This window comes from Patella vulgata, chromosome 7, assembly GCF_932274485.2.
Source record: "Patella vulgata chromosome 7, xgPatVulg1.2, whole genome shotgun sequence".
In the NCBI taxonomy this organism is placed as follows: domain Eukaryota; kingdom Metazoa; phylum Mollusca; class Gastropoda; family Patellidae; genus Patella; species Patella vulgata.
In genome coordinates, this window is record NC_065885.2 from 46484375 (window position 1) to 46507961 (window position 23587).

Genomic DNA, 23587 nt, shown 5'->3' on the forward strand with positions numbered 1-23587 from the left:
ATAGAACCTTGTGAACCTTCAAACGGCAAAAATTGTAATCTGATCTGTATGGAACTGTCTTGTAAAGGCCCCTAATTACCTACAAAGGAATAAATATGCGACAACCTTTGTCGACCGCTTGGACGATTTAGCCACTGTGGGCGTATGTTTCGTTGCCTGGCAACCTATCTTTTCATTTTGCCTAAGGCTGTGTAGAGTTTCTTCTCCCCATGCTCTGTACGAAAATCACGTTTTTAGCTTCTGAACACTCTAGACGTCCCAATTTTCATCTGATATTACCAAAACCTGAAATGCATATTTATAACCCAAAGATCTTGGTTCCTTTTGATAATTGCGCATATCCGATCGTAACTTCCTGAATTATGGCCCCAGATTGTACAAAAAATCAAGTTTTTAGCTTGTGTCCCTTGAGAGGTAGCAATTTTTATCCAATTTTAAAAAGCATTTAAATTCATCACTGTTACACCCTAATGACGGTTGAGTTCCAGTTTCATAAAAATAGTACCAAAACTGCCTGACAAAATAGCAGCCCCTTGTACGTAAATAGTGTAGAAGTATGTCATACTTGTTATCAGATTTTGATGAAACCTAAAATATATGTTTATGTTCCAAAGATCTTGGTTCATTTCGACATTTGCGCATATTAGACCATAACTTCCTGGATTATGGCCCTTGATTGTACGAAAAATCATGTTTTATAGCTTGTGGATTCTATAGAGGTCAAATTTTTTTTTCTAATTTTAAAAACCGTTGAAATATATCACCATTCCACCATAATGAAGGTTGAATTCGAATTTCAGGAAAAAGCGTATGTAGACTGGAATAACCAGACGCTAGAAATTTGCACTCGATTGAGACTGCTGGCTTATTTCGCCGAACATAACGGATTTGAAATTGGAGTAAAAACGGAAACCATTGAATGTAAATCAGTTTATATACATTCATATTACAGTATTATATGCGTTACGGCCCACTTTTATCAATTTCTAGGTCCCAAATGTTAGCGATTTAGCTCCTTTAAACAAGCCAATTGGTAAAAACAATGAATCGGCCACTATGGTATCATAAATCAATCTACTTTTGGCTAAATTTAACAGGTTAATTATTACTTTTTGATTAAGTAGTCAATCAACTTGCTTGTTGGCTACAATAACAGTCATACCTCTCGGTATGGATTGCGAATCTCGCTCGGGAATCGCGCTTCTTCGACGCTCTGTATAGATTCCAGGTACCGGTAGATAATAAAATAATAATTGGATCATGCATTTAATGGTTTCGCTGACCAGTTGTTACAGAAATTTAAATCTTAGTTGAATATAATCCTCAGATAGAACACCGAATACACCAAATCGTGCTTCTTTGACGCTCCGTATAGATTCTAGGTACCGGTAGATAATAAAAAAATAATTAGATCATGCATTTAATGGTTTCGCTGACCAGTTGTTACAGAAATTTAAATCTTAGTTGAATATAATCCTCAGATAGAACACCGAATACACCGAGAAACAGTCATTAATAATATATTTTTCCGACAAAATCTTCAATGCCAAATCCGCCGATGACACGTGACATCAGTTGGAATTTCTAGGTCAATAAGCCAGCGATGCTAGGTTTAGTTTTACCGTTATGATTTTTTATTTGATACACATGCTGGCAGAGGCTAAATATTAAACATATTGTCGTTATTATTATTGAAACTATATGGCATAGTCGTACGGAATTTTATTTTCAAGCAATTTCAATTATGGTTGTCACGTGATCACTGTGCCGTGTGTCTCTCATGGACGAATGAATAAAAACATATTTGCAAGTTACGTGATAGACAAAAACTACAAATTGTGTTATGAAAAATACCACGGTGCTGTATCATTTTATATCCATCCAAAAAATGAAGACAGTAATTTATTCAGGAATATTACTGACACGAATTTCAAGCCGGGAGGTGAATATGGAAAATTTTCCGAACAGTGTAGCTGTAGACCTACCTATTATTAAAGGTAATGGAAGCTTATAATTTTAAAACCATTTCCTACGGGACCTCATTTGACTCAATTGTGGGCTATTGTGCTAACAATCTAGGGCGGGATAAGCGAGTTTATGCCAACGCCATTCCTCAACGTTATCGCCAGGCGTCAAGTTTTTTTGTGTAACTGTTTGAAGTTGACCTAGTTTAATGAGAAAAAACGTAAATTATGTAGCCATGAATAGATTTGTTTCCATTAAATTGAAATGGAAGTTACTAAACCCTTAGTCCTTCTGTGGTGTACTGGCTTTATATGTACTTTCATTATTCTGATCAGTCTTATTGGATTGATGAATAGTCTGACAAAGGGAAAGCAATGACTTCCGTTTGAGATTAGATTGATGAACTGTCCGACAAAGGATTAAGTCAGCCAATCAAGACAGATTAAGTAGTTAATCAAGGTAGGTGTATAGACGGTATAACACGATAAATACGTTGATCACTTAATTACCTAATCAATCCAGCATATTATCAACGATAATCGGGTTGAGTTGTAGGTATACACTCAGTAGACTATATTAATTTTGGAATTTGAATATTATTCACCATGTCTTGATGTCCAATTGGGCATATTCCCGGTCGGAAAATTGTGGGCGTTTGGAAAATAGCGTCGGACAAGTCTGGAATATACAGGCGAAATCCCATCCCTGTTATAGACCCTCTAGACATCACAATTTTGATGAAACTTAAAACATTATCTTTATATTCCAAAAATCTCAGTCCCTTTCGATATTTGTGCATTTCAGACCATAACTTTCTGGATTATGCGTCCACTGATTGTACAAAAAATGGTTTTTGTTTTTAGCTTGTTCTCTATCCATCTCTTGGTCTGGTTTTCCGGATTAAGGCATTGGAAAAGGCTCTTAATCAAAAAAACCCTTGATATTTTGTGTGAAATAGAGGTTTTGCAAAATATAGGGTGTGTATCAATTAGGTATCATGTGATAGTTCATTATTGGGGCTCTATAATGATACTTGGATTAATTTGTTTTGGTAACATCTCGCGTTAAATACACATTTTTCGTAAGTGTCCCCATTTTTATACGCCCACATTGAAATGTGGTTGTATATTGTCGCCGCCCGTCCGTCCGTTAATATCCGATTGACTTTAAATTTATACACAGTGTTTAAGGTCATGAGACGAAAAAGCCTATTGATTTTCAGTGATTTCTGATAATTACTGCCAGAGTTATGGCCCTTCATCACTTTGAAAAATCTTGTGAACATTCTAGAGTCCAAAGTTAATATCCGAATGACTTTAAATTTATACACAGTGTTTAAGGTCATGAGACGAAGAAGTCTGTTGATTTTTAGCGATTTCTGATAATTACTGCCAGAGTTATGGCCCTTCATCACTTTGAAAAATCTTGTGGACGCTCGCGAGTCCAAAGTTAATATTCGAATAACTTTAAATTTATACACAGTGTTTAAGGTCATGAGATGAAGAATCCTATTGATTTTCAGCGATTTCCGATAATTTCTGCCAGAGTTATGGCCCTTGATCACTTTGAAAAATCTTGTGGACGCTCTAGAGACCAAAGTTAATATCCGAATGACTTTAAATTTATACAGAATCCTATTGATTTTCAGCGAATTCCGATAATTTCTGCCAGGGTATGGCCCTTAATCACTTTGAAAAATCTTGCGGTCCCTATAGAGGCCAAAGTTAATATCCGAATGACTTTAAATTGATACAGTGTTTAAGGTCATTAGACGAAGAAGCAAAAAGGGTGTTGGCTGAAAAAAGTTCATTAGTATCCAGCATCAACATGCTGACATTAATTTAATATTCAAACTTAAAGATACATTCCCTTGTACAAACGGTGTGATTTGATGATATATTTGGACTAAAAGCATATTCAAACTAATTGATTTATCATAATTTTGCTTCAAATCCTTCTCAAAACATTGTAATTGCCAATGAATACCCTGCTATAAAAATCGATCAAAATAGGTCATGTTTGTGCCACGTGACTTACCTCTCTCGGTACCTATAACAACAGGGGCGAAGTCGGAGGAGAATTCATTGTATACACAAGACGATGTTATCTTTAATCGCTGACTATTTATCACAAATATCGAATCCTAATTAAATTCTCAGATTATCCACTGCCTGCGTCTTTTTCCGTGATTTTTATCTCAGAAAGTGTTGTACGTCTAACTCTTCTTAAAGTTTATCAACATGTACACCAAGCGCCCAAACTTCACGTGCAACCTTCGACGTCACACGTGCAGGTACCCCTAATCGTCGGGCTGTCGATTAGGGAAACCCTTACATTTTTGTCCTGTATACGCTCCAGGGAATCCATTATTTTTCTAGTAAGATGGGATGTCTCTACTTTCCATATATACCAAAATTGCCATACTTTTATTGGAAATAACCACCCGATAAATACTTTTCTGGGAACCTATCTTTAATAGGACGATATTATTAAAAAGACTATCTCTGGCTAATGAAAGGCATTGTTACATTATCTAATTTTGGCTACGAACCACAATTAACCCAATATAAACTTAATAAACATTCAGAATTCACTTATTTGGTTAGAAATTTGTTTTTTATTTTTTTGTGTCGAGAAGCTGTGTGGGCCATTTTCATGACCGAATTCCTAAGCATGCGAGTGAGGAGAAACAAGGTATTTTACAAGAGGAGGAACCATATTGAATTCCAGGGAAAATGTCCAGATTTATGTAGTCTTGTGAATACAATACTGAGTTCTCAAAAGAGCATTTAAATTCGGGAAGAACCTTATTGAATATCTAAAAAAATATTAAATCAAAGAATAGTTCATCTTTTGACTGGAACAGATTTCATAGAGTAAATTATTTTAAACAAGACTTCAGAAAAGCATTTTTTTAGACAGTAATTTACAAGATTTAAACAAAAAGACTTATGTTAGATTCCATTTTGAGTTTGATGTTAATGGATGGGTAGACACACTGAGAACTACTAAGAGATGAATCTGTGCACAGCCATTATAGAAATCTCTGTTTGGCTTGTTATTTGTACGTCTATCGAAAGAAAATTAATTTCCCGACTATTACTCAGTATTACCCCGTTAAAATAGTAAATAAGGTGCATTAATTAAAGTAGCTAAGTCTCTAACTCGATATCATCCAAAGTCTTACACGTTGAAAACACGAATTATTTGTCAATTCAAATCAACATTGCTGTTGTTATCTTACCGGGAAAAGGTAGGCTTTGGATATCCAATATTTAAGACAAAATAAACATTTTACATTCATGTACCACAGTGCGTTTCATCGTCATTTTAACAAGTGACCAGAAAGAGCAAAAGCTAGACATGTTCCACAACTCATGTCAGGCGGCGACGCCATAATCTATCTGGAGAGCATGAATGCGCAAACCGACAGGGTAACAAATCGTTTGGCACGTTATTTTATTTACTTTAAAAGAATAATTATTAAAGATTGAAATACAATTAATTGCTAATTAATTGATGAGATTAACTGTTAATCTCACCAACGTTATGATATACAAAACAGACTACTAATATATAGATTATTCTTTAGTATAATTAAACACTATCATGTGAATAAGCCGCATGTGCTATGGATGTTTCGTCACGAAAGGAGTGCATTTACTACTATTTTTGTCGTCAGCACCCTTGAAATCCTATATAAAAAAAAATATTAAAACGACAAAATAGCAAATAAATGGCGGAAATCGTCGGATCAAATTTTTAATACGATTTTCGTCTTCAGCACCCCTGAAAACCCATGGAAAGATATATTCAACAACAAAACAGAAAATAAATGGCCTGGTTGCTATGGGATTTTGTTTTGGAACATACCAAATCTTTGACTTGCTTTTTCTCAAAATTTACTTTTGTGAGTTGGGTAGCTTTGAATGGACAGAGCTCAGTCCATTTTTGCCCGTTTCAAACAAACTATACATCAAATTGAAGGAAATGAGTTGGAGAATGTGAAAATTACAATAACTCAATTTTTAAAATTTCCTCACTACGACTCAGTATGCCATGGGGGGGGGGTCACATGTGTTCTTTCAGAAAGTATTCAGATATCGTAAATTATCTGCTAGAAAAACGTACAATACACAAAGAGGGTAAGCGATATGATCAACGCTTCGCGATCTGAAGAGCTACCAATTTATCAGAATTTTCAAAGAAAGAATTGACAAATTTTATAGTTTAATATCAGTATCTTCTCAAATAAAGCAACCAAACAATTTTCTAATACGCGCGAATAAGCTTGTGCACGCCTTTACGTGTATAAATAGAATTGTTACTTTGATCAAGGAGCCTGAAATGGTGAGATGTGAAGTCAGAAATGGTTTGGTTGACATTTGAATCAGGAATCTGGTTATATGGTACAAATTTGAAGACACAAATAATAACACTGAGAAGTAGTAATAGTGTGATTTGTACGTTTATGGCAGACCCGTCAATCCCTCAAAGGTGAAATGCAGTAGGGTAGTGTAAAAAAATGCAGTAGAAACCATGATTTGGCAGTAGATTTCCAAAAACGTGTAAATTCGCACTTCCAAGGGTAATTAATTTAGAAATGATACACCGAACTGCAGGCCCAACAATAAAAAAATTGCATTAAACGGGTAATAGATATAGATAAAATATACACAAGCAATGGTAACCATATCAAACATTTTTTTATGTAGGCCTAAAAATTAAACCAAAATTGAATATGTAGCCTACAGAAAGAAATAATTTGTAATTTAAAAAAATAATTAAAATTACCAGTTCAGTAGTATTGGAAGTACCACTTTTCTTTTGGTTTAACTTAGCATGATTTTAAAAATATCCAAGGTTTGTGACGTGTGTTCCCCATTCCCCTAGTTTTTGTCAATATTGTTTCATGTAAGATAATTGGTGTGCTTATTAGATTCTATAGTATTTCTACATTAGGAATAGAGGAGAGGGGGAGGCGTAAAAAATTAGTTTTGCATAACGACTAATGACGAAATATTGGTATCGATATAATCATGCCCCCATGGTGATTATCCTCTCAATGTACCGTGATTTTTTCTCCCGTGATTCAGTAAATCTGCTTTTACATTTATTCGAGAGAGCGTTCCATGTAAGTCAGAATCGGCGAGACGTATTCCATCTTGAAATTAAAGTTCCAGGTTGTGTTGCATTCGAAGTATTGTATTAGATGCTCTGTACGTACGCGCGCAAACGAAAATGTCAGCCATTGCTGCCGTAAATTGGTCGCTATTTGTTTAGTTTGTCGCTACCATCGCTACGTATTTGGAACACATGCCAATAATTATATCCGCTTTATTAACTCTAAAATAGATTGAAAAGAATTTGAGAACAAATATCTTAGTTAAATTACACCTTACAATGTCCCAAATCGATGTTGATAACCGAAAGTCGCGATCTTTATTGTTTACATGCAGAGAATTGCTTCCCTTAGTTCCATAGTTTTGACGAGTAAATTAAAAAAACTCTTTGTTTGAAAATGCGGTAGAAATCTATTACCGCGCAGTAGAGCGGTACATGAGGCCTTTTCGCAGCACTTTACAGCGTGATGCGGTAGAATTGACAAGTCTGGTTTATGGCCTAGATATCTACCGATTTTGGTAAATTTGTACGAACATCTGTAAAATTCTAATTATCGCAACAAATCTAATACGAAGAGGCTAAAATCTGTAGATATGGTGTGTTAATTAACAGGAGTGAGAAGATGACTGAAAGGTGATTTAATTATTGCTAGGGGTGAAAATCTCGGCGACGATGCGTTTTCTGTACTGGATGTATTAATTAACGAACGGGTTAAAAACGACTGACATGGTGTGTAATTCTTTGTTTAGTGAGTTTTCTTGGAAGCGTGATATAACTGCACCACAGGTGTTTTATCAAAGACTAGCAGACTTAATCTGACGCGTAGGTGTTAAATCCAATTGACCGTGCGATTTCTTGTTCGACTGTGTGTTTTACGTAGATCGGTCTTTAAGTGTAGGTCTTTATACATGGATTTATACGTCCTGTAGTTACATCTGTGCCTTCTTTAATCTATGCATATTTCATTTGTTGATGAATACTAAATGTTTTATACTGCGTACCATTGTCTGGCTGCAGTTATTTATATTTCTTGTCTCTTTGTGGGTTTCATGTGTTAAAATTATTGTGTTACAACTGAACTATAAATGCGTGTGTCTTAAAATCGATCGCATGCAATATCGTTATTACCGATATCCCGCCAAACCTCCATATTTTATTATCCCATATATTCTAGACTCTAATCTGTTTTGAAAGCACAATTATAAACAAAAAATCTCGCAATTAATGATAACCAGTAAGTTTCGTCGCCGTTATATTTTATAAATGTATTTCTTACCTGGGTCGTAAATAGGGCTATCCAAGGAAACAGAATTCCATCACTATATAACAATAGATAAATCACATAACACTAATCATGTCTAATAATAGGGACTCACGTCTGCCTCCAACACGTGGAGTTGATCGTCGAACATCTTCTGGTATGCTCCAATTCCATCACACTTTGTGTAACAAGCTTGTCTTTGCATTCACAATGCCGACCTATGACGACCTATGGAAATATGGGTTTTACAAGAACAGCTAAATTTAATCACTAACTTAATATTCCCATTTTTTATGATTGTATGAAATAGCTTTATTACTATACTCCATGTCACTGATAAACCACAGGTACAGTGGATTCAGTCTCATCCTTATTATAGAATTTATACTATCCGGAGAGTATGCTTTTCACACGAAATTGCTCTTTGATCTCCAACCGAAAGGAGATACTGTTAATGGATTAGCTGAAATAGTTGGATGGATTGTAACTATTTTTACCTGATACAGTTTATTCCAGGATGACATACTGTGGTCTATTCAGTGTTGGTCTTATTGCAATGACATTAAAATGTATGTTTTACTTCACTATCATCTCATTTGAATAAAGCTTGATATTTTATTAACATGTATACAATTAATTTTGTTTCTCATAGGAAATTTCGGTTAGTATCTCAAATGAAAAAAAAAAACAGCCCAAGCAATTATATTATAATCAGAGAAATGTTCAAACACACAAGTAAAATAGACAAGACAAAAATACAAGCAATACCATTATTTATTATTACATTATTGATATTTATATGCCTTCATAATTAAATTGTAACGTATAAATTATCTGCTTTATTTATTTTTTCTTTAATTGGCAGTTGTTATGGGCCGAAGCATTCGCTTCTATACATATTGGCTCTGCTCCAATAATGATATTTTGTGGAATATTAGGGCGATTCAAAAGAAACATGGTCAACAAGTGGAATTTAAGAGTGAGCTAGAAGGAAATATTCAAAATGGCTGTCAATTCTTTTCGGAGAGAATTAATTATTTTGATAGTTACACCGTGGCTTCATACGGCATGTAAAATATACAAACATCACTAGTCGGATATTATTATTTCAAATTATACTATCACCATTGATGGGAAATGCAAGAATGAGTCAAATAGCGATGATTATCGTGTGAGAAGGTGGTCCACCATTTGCTACATATGATATTACCAGCACCAAATTGCTCTAAAGTGATCGATGAGTATAATTGTAAGCATAACTTACAAATAATATCAAAATTGAGTATAATTGTAAGCATATCTTACATATAATATCAAAATTTATATCCTATCTGGGATTTCGATTCCGATAACTTCATGGTACCTGAAAACAACAAGAGGGATTATAACGGATCACCGTTAACCTAAATGTTATATAATAACTGTTAATTGCCAGACTTTATTAGGGGTAATAAATTGATCATCACTGCAGCTCAACAATTTTAGTGAATGTGTATTATAAACCTGGGGCCTGTTTCACGATTTTATCTTTAGTTATTTCGAGAAATGGCCAAGGTACACTTAATTTATCAGAACACAACAATAATTTTCTTGAATGAACCTTGGTTTACTAAAATTCAAAATATGACTCTGTTAATTAATATAGATGTGTTGTGTATCCTATTTCAAAATCGTAATTTGTCAAACGAACAATTACATCAAAGGTGTATTAGAAATTATTATTTTTCTGAAATAGTTTTCTTTATCAAATTTTTTTAACATACATTATGCAAGAGCTAAATCTGATTATTGCAAGTCTTAATTTAGGCTTCAGATGTTATAGAAATTATAAATTAGATCTTTATTTAAACAACAAGCCCAAAATCAATTCTGTAGACCCACGGATGGCTGGGCGACAGCTTGGATTTAAATAAGATTTCACTGATTGATTAAATCAAAAATGGCGCCCCATGCGGAGATTATTAACCGTTACATTGACGTCATCAGTTAGATCAAGGCTAAATGATAGTGTACGAAGCGAGGCTGCTGTTGAGCGATGCCACATGTCGGTCAATTTGATTGAAATTTCGATATATACGGCCTTGATATTATGTTCAGTGGTGGTTAAAATGAGAGTTTGGATGTTGGTATTATATGCTCTTTTGTCACTTGCGTTTACAGAAAAATTATGGAAATTGATAAACATCGCAGCTAACATCACCCCAATTGGATCACTGTAGTGTTTCCTATTTGTCTGCTTTGGGAGTCACGTGGTCACCTTACAGTACAAGAGTACACGTAGGCTAACAAGAAGTTGGCTATAATTATGCCTCATTGATTTGGTCCATTCCTTTCAAACTTTCGCTTCTTATCTATATAATAAAAGTATTTTTTTAATTTGTAGTAAAAATAAATGTGATACGAATTGAACTGCAACCCCGCCTCAAGCCATTGAAAACGTTACTTGATAATCGAGATTATGTAGGTGGAGTTAACGCCTGTCAATCAAACGATCGGCCAAGGTGAAGATATATTTGACTACCATTTCTAGTCAAATATTACAACGATGATAACTTTGTTCAGAATAAAGTAATTTGACTGAAATTTTCAATATATTCTTCTTTCATCGTCTACTTTTGAACTGTTATAGCAAGATTGGCCAACTCTCTATACAAATCTCCCATAATGTATCTAACACCGTTCGACTTTCAGGGAATGTAGCTCGTCGACGTGTGTTCTCTAAGTATCAGAAATGAATACAGATTCTTGGAATGGATCTTCAACACTTTATTTCAGGAGCAAATAATTAACAGCAACAATTTAACAACTTATAATTTCATATATATCGGACATCCAACTAGTATGTTCCCTAAGCTGGTCTCTCCAACTAATGTCCTCATCTAACATACATTTGTCTATTTACACAAATCAGTTACTTAGAAAGTGTTGACATAAACATATAATTATTGAAGGATTAAGACTTAAGGCATTTAAATAAATCAAACCACCCTAACAGCACTAAGGCAGCCGTCGTCGCCACCCTAACAAAAAGAGCCAAAAACATTTGTGACCCTGAAACACTCCCCCACGAAGTACAACACCTTACAGACGTTTTCACCAAACACAATGGGTATCCGCTACAGATGGTCAAAAAGATTATTAATTCCACACTATCTGACCTACCAAAACCAGATAAACTAAAACCTGATAAAGCCCCTATACGAGTGTTTATACCCTTCCACGGAAACATCTCCCACCAAATTAGAAGATTATTAAAACAAGAAGCGCAGATAGAAACCACATATCTCAAAGGCAAGACAACCAAGGATTTAATAAAAGCAAATGGTAAGATAACCCCCACCAAACCCATCTCCCCAAAAGGGTGTGTTTACCAAGTCATCTGCAGCTGTGGGGAATCATACATTGGAGAATCGAAGAGGCCCTTAGACATCAGAATCAAAGAACACATGTCGAAAACACCCACCAACCAATCTGCCATTGCCGAACACCTATTTGAAAACCCGCGCCACCGAGTGAACTGGACTAACGTCAAAAAGTTAGCTGTTAATTGCCACAACAAACGAAACCGAAGAACCCATGAAGCTATTAATATACGCAGGCATGAACCAAAACTAAACAGGGACCCAGGAATTTACATTCCAAGAGCGTATGATCGCATCATTAAAATGTAGTTTACATCGTCTCTGAACTATCCTTTAATTTTAATATTTGTATTGCTTTTAACTTTGTACATCTCCTCAAATCAATTACAATTTGCTTTACTGCATACTGCCTTCACTGTTAGGATTAACTGCTTATGGCTTCAGTTTCACCCCCCATAATACTTGTCCTTTCATCTTTTATTATTACTTTCATCTATAACTAATTACTGTATATATATATATATATATAGATTTATTTAATATGTTTTTACAGTCAGTACCAGTTGCTCGTGACTCATTATACCTGCTAATAATTGTTTGATCCTTTGGCTTCATTCTTGCACTTATCTATACCAATTACAGTTTATAACCATCTATGTACATTGTTTATTTAACGGCTTGGGACAGTTGTTCATGCTTGCTGATTTTGCATCCCATTGGAGGGTTCGCACTGCTCGTGTATATATATATAGCTATTTTGTTTTCATTTTATTTATTTGTGTTATATGCTTGATAACGACTTGTGAAATCTTGTTGAAACGTCGCAGTGAAATAAACCACAGTAATTGTTATCCATAAATAGTGTGTTATTTGATTATGTTCCAATTACTAAATGCCATTTAAAGAATTTAACAGATCAACCACTTTAGTTGCCAGCCTGTCATAATTTGACTGACAGGTTTATTGCTGCCTGCTTCTAATGACTAACCAAGCATTAATGAAAATTAAAATATAGATTTGAAATTTAAAACAGAATTGAAAAATAAAATAACATATGACCTAGACATCGGTCATATATCTTTAATTAAGCTGTTAAAACGTCAAATTCTGGACATAATGTGTGCTATGCACGGTTCGGTAAATAACCTGCATTTATAGTTCAGTGGAACACACAATAATATATAAACAAATTAAACCCACAAAAAAGACAAATATATAAATAACTGCAGCCCGACTATGGTACGAAGTATAAAACACGTAATATTCATCAAGAAATGAAATACGAATAAGACCGAACATATGTAACTACAGCACGGATATTGGTAATAACGATATTGCATGCGATCGATTTTAAGACACACGCATTTATAGTTCAATGGTACCACAATAATGTGAACAAATGAAACCCACAAAGAGACAAGAGATATAAATAACTACAGCCAGACAATGGTACGCAGTATAAAACATGTAGTATTCATCAACAAATGAAATACACATAGATTAAAGAAGGCACAGATGTAACTACAGCACGTATAAATCCATGTATAAAGACCTACCCTTAACAAAGATTGATCTGCGTAAAACACACGGTCGTACAAGAAATCGCACGTTAAATTGGATTTAACACCTACGCGTCAGATAAAGCCTGTTTGTTCTTGATAAAAACACCTTTGGTGCAGTTATAACACGCTTTCGAGAAAACTCACCAAACAAAGAATAAACACAGTGTCAGTCGTTTTTAACCCGTTCGTTAATTAACACATCCAGTACCGAAAAAGCAGCGTCACAGCACCCCTAGCAATAATTAAATCACCTTTCAGTCAATTTCTCACCCCTGTTAATTAACACACCGTATCTACAGATTTTAGCCTCTTCGTACTAGATTTGTTGCGATAATTAGAATTTTACCAATATTCGTACAAATTTACCAAAATCGGTACATATCTATATTTATGAGAATAAGTATATTTACGAGAATAAGTATATTTACGAGAATCAGTATATTTACATATGGCAAATTTGACTTATTCACTATATACCCAGGGATATTCAAATTGGGGCCTACCTATTCAATATTTATAAATGGCAACATTGCATTTTGTGCGATAGATTAAGGTCAATATTTTTATTTTATTAAATGCAATTTTATCTATGTAAATTTAGTGAAAAGCTAAAGTAATTATAGTTTAAATATATCATTTGTGTGGGAATTACCACTGTTCGGTTGGTTGTGCTGTGTTATTTATCAATATGGAGATTTGTTTTATGGATATTGCTATTGAAAGTAAGATGCACAATTTACGCATCGTGGCACATTTTTATAAATTTAATAAATGTGAAATGGCGAGTGCACATCTTTTTAGTAATAAAGCAGAATATATTTCGGTTGTAGAAAAAATAGTTTTTGCTGGATTTACTCTCTATATTCCTGTGGATTATCGAATGATAAATCACACGGTAAAACAGTTTTACTTCCCAAATTTTGATTTAACACGTACATGTCAGATAAAGTCTGTTGGTGCAGTTATCACAACTAGCGAGAAAACACAGCAATTAAACAATACACACCATTGACATTAATTATTTAATGGTCGGTTAATTAACTCACCTCTACAGAAAACACACCGTCGCACAGTTTTTCACCCCTAGCGTTAATTAACACAACTCTCAAACAGTTTTTCACCTTTGTTAATTAACGCACATTATTTACAATTTTATCGCGGTAATAACGAGTAATAGTCGGGAAATTAATTTTCTTTCGATAGACGTACAAATAACAAGCCAAACTGATTTCTATAATGCCTGTGCACAGATTCACCTCTTAGTAGTTCTCCGTGACAGCCATAATAACTTACGTTAGGACTGTTTGAATTTGGTCATTTTGTATCCAATGCTTTTTTGAAAGAATATTTTATATTTTGTGTGGTCTGAATGTCTCTATTTACATTTTAGTCTGGAATATTTTGCCTTTTAACTGAAAGGTATTTTTAAGTTGATAATTTCTTGCTTCTAATCATTGGTGTAAAAATAATACTTTCTTCACCCAACATAATGTCAAGCCCTGGACATAAGAACTTTATGAACAAATCTTTTTGGATTGATTCACTTCTCAAGAATTGACTGATGATACATGAATGAACCACTGAGTATGCACAGAACCTGGGGCATGTAGAATATAGACTTAATGTTTCTTTGCAAATAATCAAAATTCAGATATTTTGACTGCATAGACAACTTTGTTTCTGGTGGGCATTTAAGGTATGTTGCCAGGTAAATTATTGCTTCTAATTTTTTATTATTTATTTTTAGTATGGTAGCTACAGTGACTGGAGGATATAGACAGCAGTTTCAGTAAGTTTTTAAATTTGAAGTTGTATAGGTATATATTGAACTTTATAAGTTCTACCTTCAAAATCAAAGGGAGCTATTTATTACTGTTATTAAGTATATTTTGTATTAAAGAACATCTATCCATTTGATTGGATTCTGATGCATAGGCCTAGTGCATGACAAACTGACTTGACCTAGCTTCCTGATGACAAATCCTTTGCATAAATTGCTTACAAAACAAACTATTGCAATGTTTACTGGATTCTAATATCAACCAATGGGATAAAAATAGTATTATCTTACTAAATTGTCAAACACAAAAGATTCATCTGACAGGGTTTCAGTGTGGGCGTATTATGTCTGTCAGTCCGTCCATCCTTCCGCAAGCCAACACTTGGCTTGTGAACACGATAGAGGCTGCAGTGTTTGACAAATTCCTTTCAAATTTGGTGTGATGCATTGTGGTCATGAGAGGATGACTCCTATTGATATTCAGTATTCCGCAACCTTTTGTACCAGAGTTATGCCCTCTTTTCCAAAAACCTTGTAAACGCTATAGTGTATAACGGATTCTATTAAAATCTGGTGGAAAGCATTAAGGTCGTGGGAGGATGAACTCTATTGATATTCAACGTTTTTCGATATTCCGTTCCAGAGTTATGCTCCGTTTGCCAAAATTTTGTGAAGAATTGTGGCCATTAGAGGACGAACCCTATCGATATACAGCATTCTGCGACTTTCAGTTCCCCCTTAGCCGAATTATCAAATTTGGTAACCATTCAAGTTTTCCTTTTCCCACTTTGCCGAAATATCAAATTTGGTAATCATCCAAGTTTTCCTTTTCCCCCTTTGCCAAAATATCAAATTTGGTAATCATCCATGTTTTCCTTTTCCCCCTTTGCCGAAATATCAAATTTGGTAATTATCCAAGTTTTCCTTTCGGTTAAGCTACTGACAAAACATTGCTCAGGTCTGGGTGTATTTCCACACTTTGTGTGGCTATCTTTTTTACCATATTTTTCGCTGTATTGGGCGCATGCGTAGATAAAGCGCAGGGCGAGTTTGGCATAGGTGTTTCAGGAAAATATAAAAGTGCATGGTTGTGAAACACGTGATATCATACGTGACTCAAATACACCTACAATCTCCAGTAACTTGGCCAAACTGTACTGTTTACAGTTATAATAATTACCCATTAGGGTGTTTCATATTTGAACTTTTTTTCGCGATTGAACTCTACCATGTGCCATGCGTTTCCAATTGGGTCCAAACTCATCACTAGTGAATTTTATAATTTTCCTACCAAAAATGGCGGGCCGCCGCCATTTTGAATTTTTCACCAAAAATGATCAATGTGAAATTTTTGAAAAAGTCGGAAAAAATACTTCCCGTTACTGTAGAAAGATAAAACGTGGCACAATGCATCGAAAAGGCACAGAGATGTTCTGCGATTTATTTCAGAATTTTAACATCAAAATTCAGGAGGTTTGCAATTTGGCATTTTTTAGAAAAAAGTATTTTCTGTAGAATTTTTTAAGACCTTGATTTTTGGTGGGAAAATTATAATATTCGCTGGTGATGAGTTTGGACCCAATTGGAAACGCATGGCACATGGTAGAGTTCAATCGCGAAAAAAAGTTCAAATATGAAACACCCTATTACCCATCTTTAGCTGTATCAAGCTTTATATATATTTGTTTATGAAATAAAAAAACTCTGTATACATTTTTTGAATTGCATAAGACTTTATATTAATTATATCTTTAAATTCCATTGTTTCATAATTGAAATGGTAATTCTGGCGCTCGTACAGTAGTCAAACATGGCCGTCTATTACATAGCTTACAAAATATTTAATTTCAATTGCCATAATCCAGGGGTGCACAATTTCACTTTTGAATCACTAGCCCATGGGCAGGTGTCATGACAAAATTTGCTGTTGTTCTATCGGTTGTTTTTATAGCTACGGGTTCTATTTACCCTTGCATACTCGTTTTTTCATTCAATGTATGCCGTATTGAAAATGAAATATTACAATACATAATACTAAATTCAGCTATACAATATGATTGCTGTCTCAAAAAATGCCCGTTAACTAAGTCAAATAAATAGCGTTTTTTCGGATAATGCGATTTATGGACCACTGTGACACAATGTCATTCAGTCTATCGGTACCTCTCAATATAGTTAACATTTTTCACATTCTGCCTACATAAGTATATTTTAATCAGAAAATCAATGATTCCTTTGAAAAATAAAGTGTGGGTATACATAATTAGTGAAACAGGGATAATTCTAACAGTACCACCGGTCATGTGGAAAAGTGAGCGAGAAGACATGTGATGTAAAAATGCTATATTATTACGGTGTTTGCAATCTTCGTGAAATGAACACTTGGGAGTTTATAACAGTATTTATTGCTGTTTATTTATCATTAAACAATAAAAAGCCGTGAATGACAATAAAATTAAGACATATTTTCACAAAATACATAGAGAAAAAAAAATTGCGGTATCTTCGGTAAGGAATGTTGTCATTTGACAATACTTGTTAATTTTAGAAAAGTTATTTTTAGTACTGGAAGCTATTACCGGTAGAACTATCGTGTGCTTAGTAAGTTATTATGACAGAAGTTAGTCTATTCCACTATTATTATTGCGCGGACTGGAACTAAAATGCTTTAAATAATCACAAAGTATTGTTCGATTGCAAAGTATTGTTCAATTTCAAAGATTTCTGTCAGAGAAAATCGGCCTGTCCGCGGGCGGACGGATTGCGAAATTTCAGCTGTCCAACAAAAAAATTAACCTGTCTCGGGCGATGGGAATTGTGCACCGCTGCATAATCATCGAAGGTCGTTGAAAATCGATAGGCTTCTTAGCCTCTAGAGCACCCACAAGATTTTTCACAGAGGGACCAAGGGCCATAACTCTAAGGTCATGAGACGAAAGAGCCTATTGGTTTTCCAAGATTTCCGATAATTACTGCTAAACACTGTGTATAAATTTAGCTCCGTTGCTCGCGTTGGAAGAAAGTTGTTTTTTCCCGATTGTTAACCTTTTTTCAACTTAACATCACACAGTCCCTGTTTAATCTATTTTAATATTTAAGAGAAAACCATGCAGAAGGTGCTAAGGCTTCAATCACAGATTTTGACCAAATTTGGTTTATAAGTTGGAATAGTCCCAAAACACAAATGTGCAATATCAGATAAATCTTTCAATTCCTGACTGAGAAAATTGAAAAACATTTTTCATATGGTGAAATTGCCCAAATCCGTCTTTTCTCAAATACCAACTTTGAGAAGTCCTCACACCTTTACTATACGTAGCAAAAACACCAAACTCACACAGATTGTAGATGACCTAGTGCTGTTACCACAAAATTAATTTCAGACGATTCTGGCAAACGAGATCTGTATACGAACTGGATATCAAGCCTATCTAAATTCCCCATTTTTCGTCACCCAAAGTTTGACGCCCTATAGCTACTTCTTTCATGGGGTGGGTTTCAAAAATTTATGCTCACGTGAACAAGCAAGCTCCCAACATTTTTGTTTTTGTTTTTTTTTTTGTTTTGATACAAAAAATAAAAATGACCAGAATCGACGTGACAAAAACTAGGTAAAGCAAACAATATCTGTGTTATAAAAATGTCTTGAAAAAAATACTTTAAAGGGTCTGTAACTGTAATCGTTCATGGTTCATCTGGCGCCGACGGGAATTGGCTTCCGCAGTTGTCCACGAGCTTCCATTGGAGTATCAACGTGGTCAATGAAATGATCTTAACAAAACATATCCATTACTCTCAAATAGACATTATTTTAAATAAAATAATCCAAACAAAAATGGAAAATTCACCTAAAAGTGAGATTCGAACCACGAACCGCATGATTGCCCCCGACCCACCCCCTCACCGAGTTGCTTATCCAAGGTCCATGTCGCTGGCCCTGTTCAGGGGAATTGCCTAGGGCCTCTCTTATTCTAAATCCGGCCCTGAAGGTGTAGCTGACGGCGCTCGAGAGCTGTTGCTACCATGCTACACTATTCAACATCGTCCACTTTGACGCAAGGCTGCGTTGCCGTTAAAATTTAAGCTTCCGCATTTCTGTATTGTAGAAATCAGTGGATGTGTCCAAAAATGAATAGTGGAAACATGCTCTGAAATTGAACATTTTGTAGCCATTTTCGGTGACCTGTTGGAAAATGAAACCTTAAAGAGACAATATAACAAATATGTAAAATGGACAATATGACAATACCAAATATACAATAAATACAAATATACACTTACATACAGTATCACCTGGTACAAATCATGGCTATGGATATGATGAAAACATATATACAAATCAAAAAATTTATTTCTCTAATTAAATTTGCAAAAAAATGTATCACAATAGCTTATTTTTAGCACTTTTCAATAAGCTCTATATTTTAAGTATGTTGCATTCCGGTCATTTTTTTTACACCTATTGATACTATGTGCTTAGCACTTCAAAACCATCCGAAGAAATTCTGCTTGTGACCATGAAAGAAAAAGTTACAGTGTATCTTTTTCTGTACTACACAGATAATGTGAATATGGTACTCTTAAAAAAAAGTCCCCCAAAAATTAGTAGGGACTCATTTTTTTTCTTCAAATTAGTGCTGGGTTGGAAGTCGACCACCCGCTTTATCAGAAAGGGTCAAAATTAGAAGGTTGCTTTTGCACCATAGAATGCAGTCTGAGCTTAAAAAGGGTGATAAATACACGTGAAAACCATGGATGAAAATGTCATTTATTAATGTAAATAATACTTAATCTAAAACGTAATAAATAACTGTTTATTTATTAATGTAAATAATACTTTATCTAACTAAAACATAATAACTGTACGTACACAAAGTACTTCAATAACCTGATGTTGGGCTTAACAAAACGACAACAATATGGCACAGTAATACAAAAGATGGCCCAACATTGGCAATACAATTTAAAAACAGTAAAAATCAAGCATGAAGTGCTACAAAAATAAAAACAATAACATAAAGGCAATACAAATTCAATAAGAATCAATGAACTTGGTGGAGAAGGGGAAGGAGGAGGGCAATTGAAATTTTCAGCTATTGTTCGTTCACGTGTTGTCTCTCGCTAGTAAGACGCTTCGAGTGAAGTCTCGGAGACCAACACGGTCACGAGGTCAGCTCAAATTACATTATTGTAATAATGTATATTTGTGCCTGAGCTCCCTCCCCTTAAATAACAAACTCATTGTTGGATGGATGAAAATGTCATTTATTAATGTAAATAATACTTACTGTCTGAGTCTTGGTAAATTTTAAACGGATTTCTTCGATTATGAACAAACTACTTAACTTTGGTTATTATAAACTTACCTGTGTGTTTGTAATGAACTCCCATTCGATAAAATCCATTGCACAACTAATTATCACAACGATGAAAACAAGTTCTCTCTTGAAAAATTGAAATATCACAAACTTTTCCCAGAGAAAAATACCAATATGGAAGATGGTTACGTCACTCTGCGGAAGATATCATTTCGTATTAGGGGTGACAGCATAGGTCGAAATTCAAGTACAATTACGACAAGAATCCATGACCACTCGGACCAAAGACCACTCGGTTGAAGACCAGTCGGACCAACTGATAGACCACTCAGCCCAAACAAATAGACTACTCGGACCATACAAAAAGACTATTCGGACCCAACAGAAAGTCGACTCGGACCAATAATAAAGTGTTGTTTTAATAAATTGATAATTGCCTTTGTTTTAATATGATTACTCGAACCAATAATAAAGTGTTATTTTAATAAATTGATAATTGTGTTTATTTTAATATGACTACTCGAACCAATAATAAAGTGTTATTTGAATAAATTGATAATTGTGTGTGTTTTAATATGACTACTCGAACTAATAATAACATGTTGTTTGAATAAATTGATAATTGTATTCCAAATCGCAAAATATCGAGAACCACACTTGTAGTCACGTTTAAAAAGGGGCATATAAACGTCCGGTCTTCGTATTATTATGTGCTGTTTATATTAACGCATCAAGGGCGGATAACTTGAAAACGTGTCTCCCCCGCCCCCCCCATATATAGTAACCCAGGGGTTAGTGGGGTAGAAAGGAATGAAACCACTGGGGATACCGCGAATGTGGAAAAAGTAAAATTAGGCTATCAGACAAGAACAGTATACCCGTATATGTAGAAACTGTCAAAAGTCTGGACATACCGAGTCTCATTGCAAGAGTAAAGAAAAATTAGATTGATATTTTTTTTTGGCACCATTATTAATTAATTTTAAAACTAATCGTTGATTTATTTTCCGTACACAAAATTGAACCAAACAACTCTAAATATACGAATTCCGTATAAGAATTATTTGCTTCTTTGTATTGTGATTTAATAATAAATAAATAGCATATTGCCTAGCCTTATAATATAATTTAATTGGTCCGACTGGTCTTGTTTTGGTCCGACTGGTCTTAGTCCGAGTAGTCTTTGGTCCGAGTGGTCTGGATACCTACGACAATTGGCATTGAGTTTGTGCGTTCGCACACATAACTACCCGCATTCCTGTATTTAGTTACCGTCTTTTACATTCTAGTAAAATCTCTGCAAATTTTATAGCTTTACTTTTTGAAATATTTTGTTCTAATTATTTGATTAGCGACTCGGATGGGATTATTTACTTTTGAACACGCATGCCGCACAAACACAACTATACATTCGTTTTATGGGCTTTATCGCACTTCGGTCAAAACTGTCGAATCGAGAATTAATGTTCCGCTTCTTACGGGGTCATACGGACTTAGTAGCATTATATACCCACCAGGGCACCTAATAGACACGCTGAGGGCTGCCGCAACACGCTTAAAGATGTTACTGAAGCGGTTATTATTCGATCAAAAGAATGCGTATAAAATTAAAAATACACTCAGAGAATTCGGAGGTAAGCTTCATGATCCTTGTTAAATTATTTATAACATAAAGAAGATAGGATATTTATAGTTTATACATGACTTTATTTTTACGAGTATCCATGCAATCAGTGATATTTTAATTGTGAAGAAAATTTGATAGACTGGCGATCAATGGTTTCCATATAAATCTCCTATGTAATTGCCTTCAATTGATATTTTTCGTCGCCCAAACCCATATACGATCAAAATGATCGTGCTGTCAAACTATCTTTCAATGTTAACCAACCCCCGCAACAGGTATATTGGATTCGACCAATACGTCACGAAGACATTGTTGACATCGACTCTGTCGAAATTACAAGTAAATTTTCAAATTTTTCAAGAGAACTTGTTCTCATCGTTGTGATAATTAGTTGTGCAATGGATTTTATCGAACGGGAGTTCATTACAAACACACAGGTAAGTTTATAATAACCAAAGTTAAGTAGTTTGTTCATAATCAAAGAAATCCGTTTAAAATTTACGATGGTTCACACAGTAATCTTAAACGTAATAAATGACTGTTTAATTATTAATGTAAATAATACTTTATCTAACTAAAACATAATAACTGTACGTACACAAAGTACTTCAATAACCTGATGTTGGGCTTAACAAAACGACAACAATATGGCCAAATGAATTGCTGCCTAAATGAAGACAGGCAGACAATTTCAGGCCCAACACAGGCGACCTAAACCTCCACCCAACAAGCATGTATGAAATCAGTGGATACAGCAATACATGTAAGAAAGATTATTCAAGCATGACAAAATATTCCCATAATGTCATAATTAAATGTGACGGTTAACAGACATTTAGCAAGAGGTATTATAAAATTTACCGTGGACGGAGAATTCAGCACCCAGGCTGTCATACCGTAATTGGAAACTGAAATTGCAGAACATACGAGACTCGGTCGGACTACTCTGACAAGTGGAAGTGCTCTGCACTTATAACGGTATGCCTATGTACAGCAAATGCATAAGAACCATTATGGTTTCAACTAACTACCGCTAATATACTATAATGGACAGTGATAATGCATAGAAGCCTAGATACAAAATAAACAATAAATTAAGTGCCAATTACATTCATGACAATAAAATTCCAAATACATGTACATAATTAGACGTGCCATTAATAAACATTTAACAAGACATATTATAAAAAAATTTCAGTGGACGGAGAATTCAGCATCTAAGCTGTCATACTGTAATTGGACACTGGAATTGCAGAACATACAAGACTCTGTCGGACTACTCTGACAAGTGGAAGTGCTCTGCACTTATAACGGCATGCCTATGTACAAAAATTGCCTAAAACCATTATGGGTTTCGACTAACTACCGCTATATACTATAATGGGCAGTGATCATGCATAGAAGCCCAGATACATAAAAAACTCTTAATATAAGAGCGAATGTCGTTCAGACTACTCTGGGGTGATTGAGAAAAGTATGCTTTTCAAATACAGGACACATCTTAATTAATATTATTGCACGTGTGACAATTATGAGTATACATTTTAACAAAAGGTATTGTAAAATTTTACAGTGGACGGAAATTCAA

General features: G+C 34.6%; 1 protein-coding gene across 1 annotated transcript in view; it reads left to right on the plus strand.

The window, feature by feature from the left end:
- LOC126828357 (uncharacterized) overlaps nucleotides 1-23587 on the plus strand; it is a 209077-nt gene that overhangs the window by 69872 nt on the left and 115618 nt on the right. Inside the window, exon 7 of the mRNA XM_056102298.1 lies at nucleotides 15022-15063. Within this exon, the coding sequence (XP_055958273.1) occupies nucleotides 15022-15063 (42 nt within the window). The remainder of the gene's footprint in view (nucleotides 1-15021; nucleotides 15064-23587) is intronic.